The sequence below is a fragment of the Asterias rubens genome, chromosome 2, assembly GCF_902459465.1.
Source record: "Asterias rubens chromosome 2, eAstRub1.3, whole genome shotgun sequence".
NCBI lineage: Eukaryota > Metazoa > Echinodermata > Asteroidea > Forcipulatida > Asteriidae > Asterias > Asterias rubens.
In genome coordinates, this window is record NC_047063.1 from 22,276,181 (window position 1) to 22,294,128 (window position 17,948).

At 39.7% G+C, this 17,948-nt stretch overlaps 1 protein-coding gene across 4 annotated transcripts in view; it reads right to left on the reverse strand.

Moving 5' to 3' along the window:
• Window positions 1-3,234: 3,234 nt before the first annotated feature.
• Window positions 3,235-17,948, reverse strand: part of LOC117303817 (FERM domain-containing protein 4A-like) — a 41,771-nt gene continuing 27,057 nt past the window's right edge. For 2 of the 4 annotated variants that reach the window (XM_033788211.1, XM_033788193.1), the window contains 4 exons: window positions 15,870-17,659; window positions 12,164-12,241; window positions 5,456-5,649; window positions 3,235-4,709 (listed from right to left, as the gene is read on the reverse strand). In XM_033788211.1, coding sequence (XP_033644102.1) covers window positions 5,496-5,649; window positions 12,164-12,241; window positions 15,870-17,659 — 2,022 coding nt within the window. In that variant the 3' untranslated portion in view covers window positions 3,235-4,709; window positions 5,456-5,495. Of the gene's footprint in view, window positions 4,710-5,455; window positions 5,650-12,163; window positions 12,242-15,869; window positions 17,660-17,948 lie in introns of those variants that run through there. The other 2 variants (XM_033788203.1, XM_033788219.1) reach the window with 2 other exon arrangements.

A 17,948-nucleotide genomic window follows, 5' to 3' on the forward strand; every position in this document is an offset into this window, starting at 1 on the left:
AGACCACTTACATTAGGCCCAGCACATTAATCCAGGCCAAATCAATACAATTTCATTTAAAAAGGTGGAGGCGTTTTTGAGATATAACCGACAATCTTAAGTTTAACCAACCAAAAAACTGGCAGTATTGTTTCTCAAATTCAAATTTTGGGAGATTTCTTTTTAATTTGTTTTTTATGCAAGTCGCCTTACACACAAGGCCTGAAGGCCTTTCAAGGTGTAGGCTACAATTGGGTTTTTTTCAGAGGCCGTTGCCACCTACTCCTAGGGCTGAAACAGGGTTACCCCTTTCACAGTCCATACAATAAAGTCTTTGGTATCATCAATTCAAAGTCTGGCCGGTAGAGCCGAAAGCACTACCTCCCCAATTTTATGTAGCAAGTGTCACGACCGGGATTCGAACCCACACTCTGCTGATCAAACACCAGTGCTTGAATTCCGGTGCTCTGACACTGCCATAAAAACTAACATCTTTTTGCATAAAACATAACTTTGAAGAGAAATCAATCTCTGAATATTTTTCACCATTGAAAGAAGCTGTTTTATTGAAAAGGGTGATTACCAGATGTATACCTTCCCTTTTAAATACTGCTGCTGAATTCTGAAACCCGAAAGTTCCAATGACCTACCTATAAACCTTCGTATTGCAACCCCATCACAGCCAACCTTCAGGATTTATTTATCAACAATATATATAAGTATGTGTAAGAGTTACAAACATTTGTTCCGACACGCCAATGTTCCAGCACCCCTATGTTTGACAACCATGGTCTATTTACCTATTCCTAACCCAAACCAAGACCCAATCCTAACCCAACCATACAACCCTTACCCTAACTCCAACCCTTACAAAAACTTTCACCCCAAGAAATGTGTTGACAAGATAAAATTGGGGTGCTAACTAAATTGATATGACCTTTGATACTTTGACCTCTTTATGTAAATGAAAGTTATTGGTAGGTCAAACCCTGTGTTCGTTTTGGGGCTCTATGGTCATTTTGGTACAATCAAGTTGTGGCCACTGATGGTTTAAAATAAAAGGGTATTATGTATAAAAACAAAGATAGATGGTCTGTAAATCAATCTCATATCTAAATTTCTGACAATCAAACGTTACAAAGTAGAGACAGACATCAAAAATATACAAAGTCGTTTTTTATTGTTTCAATATTTCTTTTTAACACTACATCAATTCTTAATCCATTCACTTGTTTATAAAAAATCATGTCTTAAATACATTTTGATCAAATATTCACAAATATATTTTTCTGCGATCTTGTAAGTTAGGACTTAAGTTAACGGATTGTAAAAAACAAAAACCTACGTGTCGTTGTAACGACCCCCCACCCCCCCCCCCCACTTTTCTTAGATAAAATAAATAAATAAGAGAACTTTACCCAAACTGATAAGCCACTTCTTAGTCTGAAAAAAAAACCAAAAACAAATCGGTCTCTTTAGTTTAAGGGAAAAAACCTTTGAAATTTCTTAAATATATCATAATCAAACCCATACTTAGCCTTGCAAAATGGAAACACATTTAATTTTTATTTTGCATGAAACATTTTGTCAAGAAATTATCTTCAACTTCCACGGCGGTTTGAATAGTTTTGAACACTGATTTTCTCTAATAATCCTACACAATCCTAGACCCTCAATAATTTCAGGTGTGGAACATTAACTACTACTACCAAAAACTTTGCTGACAGAAGGCAAACTTGAGGCTCATATTAACTTGTAACAGCATTTTTTTTCAAAGAGGAACGATCAACCCCCCTCCCAAGAAAAACAATTCAAACTGTTTACAGCAGACTGTTTGACAATTACGTTTGACTTCAATTATTTTGATTCACACACAGCCAATAAGATAGCATGAAAAATGTCACAAGATGGCTTACAGCCAATCAAAATACAGCAGCAGCAAAGTACAGGGTATACAAAAGATCTATGACTGCAAATTGTTTCAAACAATAAACAGTTGACTGTCAAGCATAAGAAACTGTCAAAATGAATTTGCTAATAGACCAATAAAAAGCAGATTATGAGACAAGTTGAGGCAAATTTCTGCAAAGTTCCGCTGAGAAATGAGAGTTGCTTGGCAACCTATTTTTTTTTTTACAAAGGGACACTCTGAAATTGGGTGTCTGTCTTCGCTACATGTAAAGAACTTCCTAGAAATATAAACCCTGCATCTCAAAAACAACGATCACAGGCAATTTGGTCTTAGTGTTTGATAAATCCTATAAAATTGAAATGTTTTTTAAATTTATTAAGCTGCTAAAAAGAAGACAATTTGCTGAACAATGTTATTGCTTAGCAAAAAGTGGCATGGAACCAGTTACATCTAAGATGTATACATGACAATTTGGCTGGTAATCTGTTTTCCTTCTTTTGTGCTAAGTAAAATTTGAGTGCTTAACAGATTCAACATTTTTGCAAACTTAAAAAAAAAAAAAAAAAAAAATACATCCCATGATTGGGTACTTTGTTTCCAACAATTTCCACACTATTTTTCAATATTTGTGTAACACTGAAACTACGGCAATCTGTGTCTGCCTTGCAATTATGGCTTCCATAGTTTTTTAAACCTTGGTTACAAAACCTTGGACTGTGGTGTTGCAACAGAAAAGTATAAAGGGCTATTTGAGTCTACCCTGCAAATACAAAGTCTGAAAACTGGGGAAGAGATACTGCTAAGGTTGAGAACATGAGATCCAAGAACAATTCAATTCTTTAAGACACACCACAAACCAACAAGAGCACTTACAGCATTGCTTATCTTATTTCTATGGCAACAACTTGGTTTCATTGAAGAGTGCACTTTATGTTTGTATACAAAATGCAAATTAAATGTAATCAAAATGTACTGATAATTTGCCACCAAACGATGTGAATGTTTGAATGATTATTATGCATACACCACTGACATAAATCTATAAGAACCAAAATGACTGATAAACGGCTTGAAGACGTGAAACAACGAATCGGATAAATTACGCGACGGGTTAAACTCTATTTATGCGTATCAACTAGCAAGATGTCAGTGGGGCACCCTCAATTACAAAGGCAGATTCCTCGCAACGACTGTCTACTGCACACATTAAGTGGAAGCTAACTGACTCTACCTGGATTCTTTTGTCATCAAGACCAGGTCCCAATTTCATGGCTTTGCTTTCCACCGAATTCTGCACTTACAATTACAGTTCCCGCTTACCTGCAAGCGCCAAATTTCTGGCGCTAGCCTTGTAAGCGTAGAATGCCTAGTATCGTGGTGTACGCACGCGCAGAAGCCAAAATTTGCCGCTAACCCATAAAATACGCTTGCCTGGTAGCACAGAATTCCCTGGTTTCCGTAAGCACCGATTCTGTGCTTACGGTAAGCGGAGCCATGAAATTGGGCCCAGAACAGCCACTTGAGGAGATTCCACGAAACCCTCAAAGAGCCACATGAAGAGTTATTAAGCAAGTAATACCAATCTTGATTTCAAACGGTTAAACCTATCATACTTTTCTATAAAAAAATCCAGTAAGTACCACAGCCTTAATTTCATGCCGTACTCCACTCTGTGAGAAAAAACCCAAGTCATTTTGTGGTGATTGAGTAATTTCAAATCATATTTGATTTGTCAAGCATTGACTTTTGCATCCCCTTTAAGTTCAGAATATTGAGATTGACATTTCCAAGTCGTGCCACAAAGGTGGGCTTAGTTATTGGCATGTCACATGCTACCAGAGCTTTACCAGATTAATAAACAAAACAAAACTTACCTTGGGAAGCGCAGCAGTATTGCAACAAATACGATTATTAAAAAACTACATTTAACAAGACTTTTTCCCCACTTGCAAATGATATAACCTTTTGAGCTTGCTAACCCTCTTGTAAAAAAGTGAGGTACGGATTTTGTTGAACACACGTTTTACGCAACTGCTGAATTAAGTAGAAAGGGGCACACTTATTCTTAGTTACTTAGCTATAATTTGTTGGCGTCTTTATAAAATATTCAGTTCACTGTTGGGTTCATTGACATACTGAATTTGTAAAAATTCCAACTAATTTCAAAATATGGTATTCTTGAGATATGAAAAAACAAAAACAAATCTTCAATAAAAACGTTTCTTGTGTCACTCCCAAAAATCTAAATAGAAACATTTTCTTTGGAGTAATACAATTAGTTGTTTTCAGTAAACACAATTGTTTATCTCATGTCAAGAATACTAAATTTTGCATTATTTTTGTCACTCACGCTTCCCCCCAAAAATTGTATCATTTGCGTTATCAAAATTTAAAAGAACAACTATTAATGAAACGTACTCCCTATTTCAAAAACAGAACTTTGGTATAAAGGAAATAAAAAAAACTCAGAAGTCTGAAAATCAAATTCTATAACGAGAAAAATCAGCCACTTAAAAGGAAACACTTGCCATAAAAAATATATAACTTAATATTCTTCCGTAAAATTTGTATTCCGTCTGACCATTTCATTTAAAATAACCTTATAAAATGTACACACGAATGATCGAGACAATAATTTACAAAGAGACGTTTATTTACAGGTAAACTACAACAGGAGAGAGAGAGAGTTTGTGATGTACAGAGGACCACCGATGAGGGGTTGTCGATGAAGAGGTCGTGGGTGAGATTGTACAATCTGCCAGCAGAAGGTCGCAGCTTCAGCGAAGAGATGTTGGGAACCAGCCCAGGGGATGGGGAACTGTGTCAAGAAGAAAATTTAATCAGAATTTTATTAGAATCAAAATAATTATTGTCATGGTTAAAAAACATGAAATTTCCTGTAGCCGCACACAATAAGGTAAGTAGAACCCCAAATCCTTCCAAACCTAAGGCCTTAAACTTCACCCTTGAAAGTGTCGTGGCCGAGTGGTTAAGAACACCGAATTCAAACTCTGGTGTTTCTGATCAGCAGAGTGTGGGTTCGAACACCCAGCCATGACACTTGTGTTCTTAAGCAAGACACTTAACCATTGCTACGTCCTTCGGATGGGACGTGAAGTCGTTGGTCCCATGTGTTGTGTAAACGCATGTAAAAAAAACCAGTGCACATATCGAAAAGAGAAGGGGTTCACCCCTGTGTTCCTGGCTGAATTAGCAGAATATGGCGCCACAGCACCTTGTAAAGCATAACATAGCTAAGGTGCTAAAGATAAGGTCTCATAATTCAAAGTTCGTCCCACTCCTTGCAGTAAAAATACCTGGCGCTTTGTTTTCAAGAATGCCCTTTATAAATTAATACGGTCATTATAAAACGCAGAGTCAGTTTTCCTCTGGTGAGGGGCCCTTTCATGGGAAAAATGTAAAATTTGTATTGGAACGTTTGCAGAGGGCATCACAGCAAAAGCACAGGGCACCATTGCAATTGCTAGGGGTGGTCTGGGTTAATTCGATGTATGAAACCTGTGGGTTTACAAAGAGATTCAAGAGAGAAGGGTGGAGCCTTACCTTAATTTGACAGCAGCTTTCTCTGCTGTATCTCGTTGCGTCAGACAAGTGTTCCCGACTGGGCGCTGCTGTCGTGATCCTCCAGCCAGGCCAACATTTCTTCGCTGAAGCTGTCCGCTATCGCCAGCGATTCCCCGGCGTCGCCGCGGTACGTCAAGTCATCTAGTGATGCGGAGAAAGAGTCACGCGAAATCCTGCGGAAAAACATGACAGGTTAAAGCATTCCACTTTAAAACCTGAACAGTCAAAAACAAAACAGATAACAGAAATTGTAGGATTACGGACAAAAGGACGGAGCTACTCCTTGTCCTGTATAATGCGACTCAGTTTCCAATTTGACTAGAATACGTAGCTTCACAAAGACTTGTATCTTTAGTCAAATTCAGCCACTCACGTAAATGTTTTGAAACAAAATTAAAGGTTATTGCAAAGTACAAAGCTCCTACAATCAACATGACATTAACAATTAGCCAGATATAATGGGTTCGTCTAACAATCCTTGACATGAACATCAAGGGGTCCAAGGGGTCTTACATTAAAAACAGAAACAAATATGTCAGACACTACTATTCTGAAACTGATGACAAAGTGTCCAACTGTCCATAGCGTCACAACCAAGGCAACTAACCACATCACAAATCAACCTCTTTTCTTAACCTCAAACTCATCTGACCTTCCTGAAACAAAGTCTTGTTCCCTGCGGACATCCCATTCACACATACAGGTCCAAGGTATTAGTCTGGATCTGTGAATTAGGGCACGTCTGAATTGGTTGCTGCGTATAGTGCTAAGGTCGTTGCTTCAATGCCTGATGGCGAGGTGACCAAGCCACGGCTGCAGCTGCTTTGTCCAGATTAGCGACTACGGCTACAGCTATCTTTCCGCGTCATCATGCATTGAAGTATAGGATATCCTTAGCAACACCATAAGCAATAGCCGTAGCTACTAGTTCAAATACAGCCTTATACAGAAACAGCCAAGGTACAAACAATTTGCTTGGACAAAAATTCTCAATTAGGCAAACAACTTGTTTACATTCAATATTAACCATTTAGAGATCAAAGTGGCAACAAGCGGAGTGGGCACGCATTTCTTTTTTGGGGGAGAGGTGGGGTATAAATTTGTACTAGCAATGATGTCCCAAGTCAGATCGCCTTTGAATTATATGACCTTTGACATGACTCTTCAACCAAGTTCATGCCAAACAAGAATCATGTGCAAATTTCAATACAGGGCCGTTAAGCGGTAAACATAGCTTATGCACAGGTGCTCAAAACATCAATCATTTCTTGACGTACAGCAAAACACTACATGATCAAATTTTATGAAATGCGATTCAGTCTTGAGATTTCAGTCACCGTCATCGAACAGGTGACGTCTGAAGGGTCTTCAGATTTCTACACAAACAGGACGTGAGTCATACTAGATGAAACACAAAGCCCCCCTATCTAGAAGCAATCCCCTCCCGAAGCAACCCCTACCTCGCTGGGTAACTCAAACCCACTGAGCATACATCGGCCAAATGGTATCGTGCAACCATAGCCATGTCTAGGTTCTGAAGCCACAATTCCACCCCGAGATAGTTCATGTCATGATGAGTGTTAAGACCGATGACTGATCCTCAACATAGAAGCAGTCTGGGCTTAGTGTCTAGATAAATCAAACAACTAGTTTTTTACTGTAATCGCCAAATCCCAAAAGTCTCTTTCCCACAACCCTACCTCCCTATACCTCACCAAAAGAGAAAAACCGATAGTGTTACAAATACACAAAAAATGAAGTTGACTTTTGTTAAACATGTAATAGAACTAGAATGCAAGGACTGGCTAAGTAACCTCTTCATAACAGGAACGTTGTTATACGCCTCTCTTAATATTTATGGATGACGTCATAATTATTACCCAAAATGAGGCTATGGGCGCACGTCCCCCATCGCCTCGTTTTGGATTAGCATTGTGACGTATATTTATAAACCTCTTTATAACAGTGCTATTATTTAAGGAAGGACTGTATATATAACAAACAAGGGGTCAAACATTGTTATCGTGATTCATTATTTCAAACCCAACTGCCTGCTTTGAAACTGTCAACTAGTTCACTCACCAAATCGGCCATAACAGAACATGCTAGGGACAACAATCACGTAATGAATTGGGCGGACAGCGCAATTCTACATAAAGAGGGTGACAAATATAGACGATGGATCCGGGAAAGCCTCTGGATAAGGAGGCGACGATCTTCTCTGAACAGCGACGAGAGAGGGTATGAACTATCACACATATGGGACCCCCTCATACCCCAAGTTCCACCCCGGGGGAGGACACACTCGGCCAAACCACCATCCAGTGGCCGAAGCAGGCAACAGCGCCACCAACCGACTGGTGGTGCCTCGTTCTGAGGATGACTAGTGAAACTAGACGAAACGTAAACAAAATTACATGAGTATTTGGCTGTGTTTCTTAGAAAATACATTTAATAAGTTGTATAACAAGATCGCTGTGACTGGCCAGACTCTTCATAAACAGGAACGTTGTTCTTAGAGTCAAATATCCAACCATGCACCTTATTGATGTATAAAAAACACCTTCTCAAGATCAAGATCAAACCCAGGCAAATCTCATTTTTGACACAACATGACAAGAACCGAAAAACAAACAAGAAAAGCACCAAAGTCCGACTAATTTTCCCGAAAGGGGAAGTTACTGATTAATCAAGAAAATGAAACACGACAATCTCAGGCATGTGATGACGGAGACCAAACCGACATCGTTTCAAGCAAACAGGAAGTTGTCTTGATTATTATTTGTTAAGTCGCAATAATTCAGATTGACTCCCTGAGCAAACATTTCAATTAAAGGGTCGGATTTGTTGGGTCTATACGCTATCATATTTTTATACTGTTTCCTCAAACAGAAGTTCTTGTCAGTGAATGACCTTCCTACATGAACAAGCCTTATAGGCAAATTATACATGTACTTTAAATTTTGAAACCATTTGATTGGTTTAATCCTATAGAAATGTACATGTATACAATAAAACTTACACGTGAAAAATTCATTTTTTTTAAGGTGGTTGTGTTTTTCATCGTTGAAGATCTGAAGTGAACATATCAACGCTGGAAAATAACCCCCAAGAGGAATCAGTAGTGATAGGAATAGTACACATCTCAGATTCAAATTTGGGGGCATAAATTATTTTTTTATATATTTCTTTTTTACATCACCACATTACTTCACAGTAAATTATTTCTCAAAATGCTTTATACTATCGAAAGCTGCTGTAGGAGCCTAACTGGAAGTTGTTACTGCCGCCAATTTCAAGTTAAGCAAACAAGTTGTTTTTCCCAACGTGGAGACAAATATTGACACTTTTGACATCTTTCCGTGTAATTCTGTATCAACATGACGTCATTTGAGTAGGGTGCCCTTGCCTGCAGGTTTCATTTCAATTCCTTTAATTTCATATATATTCCTTTCATTCATTCTGGTTGTGAAGTCAGGGAATCTCAGAAAAGCAAACTTAATCACTGTACTAGCAAAGAAGATAATGGCGACAAGACAAAGAAGTTTCAGTTTAAGATCCTCTAAACTTGAGGTCTCGAAATCAAATTTGTGGAAAATTACTTCTTTCTCGAAAACTACTCCAATTCAGAGGGAGCCGTTTCTCACAATGTTTTATATTACCAACCTCTCCCCATTGCTTGTTACCAAGTAAGGTTTTATGCTAATAATTATTTTGAGTAATTACCAATAGTGCCTTTAAGATACTACTACACCAACCCAATCACCCTCTGATACTTCTCATTCCTGACAGACCTACATGTATGCCCTATATGCCTATTTGTTGAAATCTATCAACAAACGCAAGTCTAAAACACAGGTGAGGCCTATATGCAATTGTAGAAACTCATGTCATCATGCACGCATTAAACTTTGGTTCCAAGCAAGAGTATTTAGCCGAGACATTTAGCGACAAACCATTTTGCAGACACACATCAGGCTGGCAATCTGGCATATTATACAATGGGCTAATATTTTTTCCAAACTAGCAAAGAGACTCGTCACAATCCTGCATGCACTAAATATTTTTCTTAAAATTCATGAACCAGTTTCTTTTTACAGGCGATTTTAAAAATTCTTATGCTGTAATTAGTAGTAGATAGTTAGTCACATGACACTTTCTCCTGAAATAGGCTGTATCCAAATCGTCGGCTACGGCTTTGGCTAGCACTGTTGCTAAGGAGGTTCTATGCTTCAACGCATGAGGATGCGGTGATCCAGCTCTAGCCATAGCCGCTAACTTTGGACACTGCCCTATATCAGACATGCAACAAGAACACATTCTCCCTATCGGTCATTGGTCACCAGTGCAAATTTCCCAAAGTCACATGCTCACACGTCGTTATCGTCTTTTCCCAACCAATCAGAGTTTGACGCCTGAAATCCTGGTCAGGAAAATAATTATAGGTCAATGCTTGGCACGTCCATGCACTGTTAGGTCAGTCATTCGTTTGGATGGATTACCAAAAAGCAACGAGCAGAAGAATGGCAAGCAGGGCATGGGCGACCATCTTACCTTGATTCGGGTCATCGCAGGACACTTTCATACGGACTTGAAACGGTCTGAAGGAGGATGTGTTTTTATTTGGTCAATGGTTTTTTTTACCGGTATTGAATATTCATAACTTGTACCCAGTTGGGAGTCAGTTTTTACAGTCTGGAGTCTCACTAACACTGAAATGGGGTTTGTGGCATGTTTGGCTGCGGACTGCACCGCATTACTTTGTGAAGCCATTCAGGTTGCTTTAAAAATGGGTCTCATAATTAAATAAACTAACCTCGTCTTTAACATACATTACTGCCAGTTGTATATAACACACGATTGGTAGAGCTTACAATATAGTTATAAACCAACAGGGAAGCAATGGGTAAATAATTTTGGGTTGAACAAAGAAAAACTTACTAGAGCGACACTTGAAGCTGTGACCGCCGGATCGGTGCATGCACTCTACCATTGACTAGATAATCTAGCACTAATATTGGCAGTCTTCCTATTTTGTCAGTATCTTTGTTTGGTAGCACCTACAGTCGCAGGTCGAAGTTTTGCCCCACAAAATTGTCCTTGTTCTACCCCAAATATTTCACCACTTGCAGATTATCAATTTTTAATGTGGCTAAGCAGACGATCATTCACAGAAACCAAATATTTACAATACTTTATGACATGTAACAAAGTGCCCTTTATTTGAGAAACTGCATACATGTATGTATACCCCACCAGTGATATGAAAAAACCCACCATAACATCATGACGGAGGACGAACGAAGTAACAACCAACAACACCTCGACACAGTACAAATTTGAGCAACCAAATAATTTGCAACAAAAATTAAATGCAGTATAAGAATCATGCAAAACATAAACTGGTACAAAATTTTAAAACTTTTTTCCACACAACCTCCAACTGTTATCTGTTGTTTGTTTGTTTATTTGTTTGTTGTTTTGTTAATTGTAGGACGAGGGAGCAAACAAAATCAGGCCATTCAGGGATTTACAAAACGCAACTTAGATAACTAAGCAAACAAAATGGAATAATAACGAACCGAATGGTTAATGTAAGTTAACAAAACCAAAAAGGAAACTGATTGAGTAATTTTTTTGAAATGATCGTTGGCTGAACAAAGAAAAATTAACTGGAGCAGGATTTGAACCAACGACCTCCGGATTAACATGCCAGGGGCTCGACCAACTGAGTTATCTAGCCCCTTATGTTGGCGATCTCCCTATTTTGTCGATATCTTTGTTCTGTCGGGGGGGGGGGGATTCAGTCAGAAATGACTATGTGATAAAAATCAGGAGTGATTGTCCTATCATGAATAGCCCTCACTAGTTATGCTTTGTCATAACATCTTCAAGGTGATGTTTATCTAACTGTCGCTATGGCAACAGACAGCGGTCAGCACCTGTCTTTCATTTCAAGATGAGTCAATCTTTTTTATAAAAAAAAAAAAAAATTATGGAGATATTTATATAAATGCAAAACTGAACCAAAGAAAAGGTCTTTTTAAATGTTTGAATGTGACTCAACTCTGTCCATAGTCGACTGAAACTGAGCAGTATAAAATAAGAGAATATGCTTCCACCAATGGAAGGTTTTATTCATGAAAATGAGCACCAGATTTTGATTTCAGTAGGAAACAAAAACTTCTCAGTATTTCTCACAAATTTGGATTGCAATACTGAGAAATCCAGTCATTGCAACTGTTTTTATTAATACTTTGCGGGCCTAATTTCAAAAGGTTTGTCAACACGAAAATTGTCTTCCCACAGTCACACAAGAAAAACAGGTTACCAGGCTAAATGCCCTTGTTTGCACAGAAGAAACAGGATACCAGGCAAAATGTTATTCGACTGCATTGAAGAACCAGGTAACCAGGTGAATTGCTATTGTTTGCAAAAAGAAACAGGTTACCAGGCAAAATGCCATGTTTCTTTCACACTGGTGCCCTGGTTATGTTTGTTTGTTTGTTTGTTTGTTTGTTTGTTTGTTTATTTTTATCCCATTTTGTTGTTGAGTGTTTCAGGTTTTAGTAAGTTTGTTCTTAGTATTTTGTTATTTTGGCTAGTAAATTTACTTGCTACACATCTTTTTTGAAAGTAGGCCCCAGGGGGTTCGTCATAAAAAAAATTAAAAAAAAAAATGCTTACTTCTGATGATTGGGCGGAACTCGTTCTTCATGCGGTCGGACTCTGGGGCTACCGTCTAGAGCGGTGAACGAGGGAAAGCTATAGAGTGAATAAAATAACCAACGGAAACAAAGAAAGCGACATGCTAGGTGAATCAAACAACGGTGTGATGTGTGCGATCTGGAGGCACGATGGCGTGCAATGGGTTAGTGGCGGCAAAAATGGTCTCTACAAATACTGGGAACGAAGGCGGCTGAAAATTTTAAATGTGCACAGCCACTATATTGGGTAAACCATTTGTTGGTGTCCAGTTTATGAACAACAGTTTGAAAAACACTGATGAAGCAGTTATCACAATGTTACATCAACAATTGCTTAAAAGGGAAGGTATACGTTTGGTAATTGTCAAAGACCAGTCTTCTCACTTAGTGTATCCCATCAAAAGCATAAAATAACAAGCCTGTGAAAATTTGGGCTCAATAGGTCATCGAAGTTGCGAGAAAATGATGAAAGAAAAAACACCCTTGTTGGACGAATTTGTGTGCTTTCAGATAGGAATAAAAGAGTTCTAGCTAGCAGTCTTTTATTATTTTAGTGACAAATTACCTCTTTCTCAAAAACTACATTACTTCAGAGGGAGTCGTTTCCCACAATGTGTTATACTATCAACAACTCTCCAATGCTCATTACCAAGTAGGTTTTTAAGTTTATATTTGTTTTGAGTAATTACAAAACGTGTACCTTCCCTTTAAGAGCTTGAGTTTGTCAACTGCAAGGGGCCTTCATCAAGATGTGTCTGTTGTTCATTTTGGTGTCTACATGTATGTAATAAAAGATGTACCCATGATCGTGGCTGTGCACAAATGCCTCTGAATCTAGGGTCAAGTTTGCGCAAGGACTATAGTTGGCTATAGTTTTACCACATGTCGAAACTCTGTAAAGTTCGTTGAGTCGCTGGTTGCGTTGACATGACATGACAAGATTTTTGCACATGCCCTACGCATGTCACTAAACATCCATTAGTTTACCATTAATCCTTGCGCAAACTTGACCTACATGTAATATGACGTGGGGGTCATGTGACAAGATGCTGGCCTTTTTACTGGCTGTTCATAAATGTACCCAGAGGTTATGATTGTCCACACTCTTTTGAAGTGACAAACTTTCTCATGCAACTAAAAAACCTTGATACGGCACTTAAAAATTAGATTTGAATGGTGTCTGGTACAATGCCCTCTATGGTCACAAATGAAGGCTACATTTGAACTCTTCAGACGAAAATGTCAGCCATCATTCAAATTGAACTACATACTAGGTTGTGATAAAAATGTTGGGATTTTAACAAAGCATGGGAGCAGAGCGGAGTGTTGGATTGGCCACGCACACAAAGAAATCCAAAAAAGTAATTCTACAAACTAATTTTACAATCTAATAAAGACATCTAAGGGTCATGTCAAACGAGGCAATGTACAGGCAACCAGTTCTCTCATAGAAGAGAATCCATTCACATCTTGGGGATCTTAAGACACCCTTTAGAAATTACTCATAGCTACAGAAGTGTTCAAATATACTGCGGCTGGTTGCCTTCAAGTTGCCGGTACTAGTTGCCTTGTGTGACCATGGGTCCATTTCACAAAGAGTTAAGACTCGTCTTATCTCAAGGACGAGTAACTCGTCCTAACTTAGGATTAGTCTTAAGGTCTGCATGCTACAGTGCAGGATTGGAACTCGTTCTAAGATTCCTAAGATTAGTCTTAAATTAGGAAGAGTTTTGTGAAATTGACGGCAGGCCCTAAGAGTAAACCATGCATGAAAGTTTGAAACAGAGACAACTTTACACACATCAACACTGACTATGAACAAACACACGTACATGTACACGTAGCTTGGTTACTCCTGACAACCAAACAAGTACAAGCAAGTTCGCCACAATTTTTTGTTTTTGCAGAATTTGTTGTGTTTCATATATTTGTTTGTTTGTATCTGGCAGAGGGAGTGGGGAGCGAATGAGGGAAATAATTACACGTGAATTCCAGGCCTGCAACTTCATCTTTGAGAGGGCAAGGCCATTTTCATTTTGCAAAGTGCGCTTCCAATCTTAAACACTATGGGACATTTTTTTGAAGGGGCACCAATGCCAAGATCAGGGCAACATAGCTAAGTATTTCCAGGCCTGGAATTCAGCCATAAATTAATATTGTAACTACAAGTTAGCTCTTCTAATGAGGTTCTGGTTAGTTGTTGAAAGTTCTATGAACCTTTGAAAGAATGTTAAAAAGCCTGTTAATTGACCTTGTTGCTCTCCAATACAACTTGTCTAACATAATCACACAGCTATTTAATGACCTTGCCACCTGCTTTCTAAGATAAAAATAATCTCAACTAATCTCTTCTGGGGAGAGTCACTGCTGAAATCGTGGAAAATTACTTCTTTCTCGAAAACTACTCCATTTCAGAGGGAGCTGTTTCTCACAATGTTTTATACCACCAACCTCTCCCCATTACTCGTTACCAAGTAAGGTTTTATGCTAATAATTATTTTGAGTAATTACCAATAGTGTCCACTGCCTTTAATATAAGCATTTGCTGTTTGGCAGTACTACAAACCCTACAAAGTCAGGCAACGTCCTGAGTAGGATTTTGGAAAATGGGTTAATCAATGATTGTTAAGCTGTTAATGGTCTAAATGAGCGGATTTTGTTAGAATCAGAGACTATAAAAGTATGGATGGACATGGACGAAGACAAAAAGCAACCTGTAGTACTAGAGTATTGTTAGAGTGGGATTCAATGGATAACTAACTATGTATGTAAATTAGCACATGAACCAAGACTGACACACTCAATTGTTAATCACATGAAATTACATTGTAAAATTCATTCCTCAGTGGACAGTAGAGATAGGGGTTCAGAAAAGATACAGCATTGGGTTGTGACGAAAGCATAAAGGGGCACAATTTCATAGAGCTGCTTAAGCAGAAAAAGATAATAAGCTAAGCACAACAAAGTTATGCTCAGCACTGCATGTAAAAGCTGAATCCTCATAAGCGGGAACATTTGTCAGTTTTTAGTTGCTTGTTCCAACAACACAACATCTCTCAAAAGGTTAAATTTTGATCAGAATAAATTTGTCACAAACATCAACACTGACAAAAACGTTTAGGACAATTTACAATGCTGTACCTTTTTCTGTCAATTATTCAATGAATCTAACAATAAAAGGTGAAAGAATGTGAAAGAAGTTTTATCGTCACAATTTTAAAGTGAACTCTTAGTAATGGATGGCAAATTAAAAGAACCTCTTGCAAACTCTACTTTGTTAAAACTATTCAAAGTTTGATCTTTAGTCTAATGAATTATGACTGACAAATTGTTAGCAGTGTCAAATGGTCTTAGTAGAAAACACTTGATCAACACTTGGTTTTACTTCAGAAAACTTCCGATGTTGAGATATTAAGTTACCATACTTCACAGAGTTAGGTTTTCAAGGATGATGTTATTTGCCCAAGATCCCCCCTATGTGCCAAACATGGACATGATACATGTAGCTCTGTATTAGCGTATTGTTTCACTTATTAAGAAAAGACAAATTGAGTAAGGATTTTTTCCCAGAGAGATTAAAAAAACAAACAAAAAAGTTCATGATTTTTTTTGTGGATTTATCGTCTGAAATAATCTAATTTTATTTTATTTTATTTTTGCTGAGGGAAACTTTTATGGATCCTTACCTATTTGCAGATGTTGGGTGCGTGGCTTTCTTGTGGCGGGCCACTGGTTCGCAAGTCATGGGGGTGACCGGCTGGTAGTGGACCTTACTGACCGCTATACCAGTGCCAAACGTCTGCTGTGGACGTAGAACCATGGATGACGTCGTCCGATACACGGAAGCCGGCTGGGGTTCAGTCCGGTACGAGTTTGCGGGTTGGGGCTCCTGGTAGAGAGTCATAGACTGGGAGTGGGTGCTCATGTTGTGGGAAGCAACGCTCATGTTAGAGGGGGTGTGAGAGATAGTAGCGTAGCTGGAGGTGTACTCCGAGACGTGGGTGTAGACGGGAGTTCTTTGGGAGTGGTAGGGGGAGCCGTTGGACCCTAGCTGCACGGCCAAAGAGGAGCTGTGGGAGGAGCTACTCGACGATTGCTGGGAGGAGATGGAGTGATGGCGGTTGCGATTCCCTCCGTTTTGGAAGTCGCCGGCGACCGATGACGAATGACTGGAACCGCGCTCTGAACCGCGCTCTGAACCGCGCTCTGATCCGCGCTCTGAGGGAGCAAGTTGCTCGGCGTAATCATGATAATCATCCTGATCTAGCCTCTGATCAGGTTGATCACTGCGCGGATCGTACGGCTGGTTAATGTAGCTGTTCACTTCCTCAAATTCAAATTTCTTTGGACCCTGCAGCCGGCTGGCATAGTTCTGGTACTTCTGGGATCGATAGGAAGTCCGACTCCGGTATGGCGTGTACTCTGTCGAGCTCTGATCGTCAGAGTTCTGACTCTGTATACTGTTTGATTTCAGAAGGAGATTGCCCAAAGAATGGTGTTTTTTCGGAGAAGCCGGCTGGCTCAGGGACGTTGGCTGCTGATGGTATTCCAGATCGTCGTCAGGCAGCGGGAAGTCCTGACGCGCCGATAATATCTGCAGATCATGCAGGGAGGCGGCGTGATGCCGTAACGGGGCGGGGTCGTAGTCCCTCGGAGTCGTACTCAACTCTGGGGACTCGTGGTACCGTCCAGTTCTGTTCAGCGATCGGAAATTACTAGTCGGATACGACGGGGGTGGCGCCCTCGCCGAGGCTACGGAGCTCCCTTTGCTTCCAGAGTTTGATGACGGGTTTCTGTGGCGACGGGGCGAGTCGCCAGGGACATCTCCCTGCACATTTAACGAAGGTGTGCTCTTGCTGAAAGAGTCTGTGTAACTTACCGCAGGTTTGGGGTAAGGTGGTTGGGGACGCTGGCTCTCAACGTAATCAGCAGATCTCTGCGAGATTAAACTGTCCTTGCTACTCACGCTATTTGATCTCGACTGGCGAGGCTGACGATTAAGCAAGTCATCAGACGGTCTCCTCGCAAGCTCCACATTACTCTCCTTTATGGAGGGCTCAAAAAAGTTCAGGCTCATCTTATTTCCACGTGGTGGCTTCTTAGCGTCACCCTTCTTGGAGACCTTCGGGGACTCCGTTTGGGGGGGACTGTCCGAGTAAATCTCCACCGGTAAGGGCGGCTTGTTTTTCCGACTCTGCGACGGGGACCGCCAGCCTCCGTTCAACAACTGACGAGGAACGCTCTTGGAGCGTATTCTTGCTCCTTTCCGATCGTCTAAGGTTTTAGTTCTGCCTCGTTCCGACATGAATCCGAATCCAAATCTAGATGCTGGTGGTGTGTGAGGAGTGCTCGCCTTACGACCAGAGCGATTCAAGCTGTTGTACTCATCCAGGGCTTTTCTCTCAGCGGTCGGCTCCTCTATTTCCAGGCCAAGTCTGTGGCGCAAATCTGTAAGCTGAACTTCAATGCTGTTCAGCTGACATAGGAAGAGGAACAACGTATATTTGTGAGTAACTTTGCTTTCCTTGTGAAGGTTTCAATGCATGTATTGCAATCTTTTATGTAAAAACAGTGTTTGATATATAACATTCGAGTTCACATACATGTAAATAACCTGTAGGAACACTAACAGGCATTTTATTTGGCCCTTGGAAAAGAGTACAACAAAATAGTAAAAGGGCTGGCTTTCATGTGCATATATTATAGGCTTTTAAATATTGTTCATGTTTAGTAAATATTTTACTGACCTTCCTCAGGGCAAAATT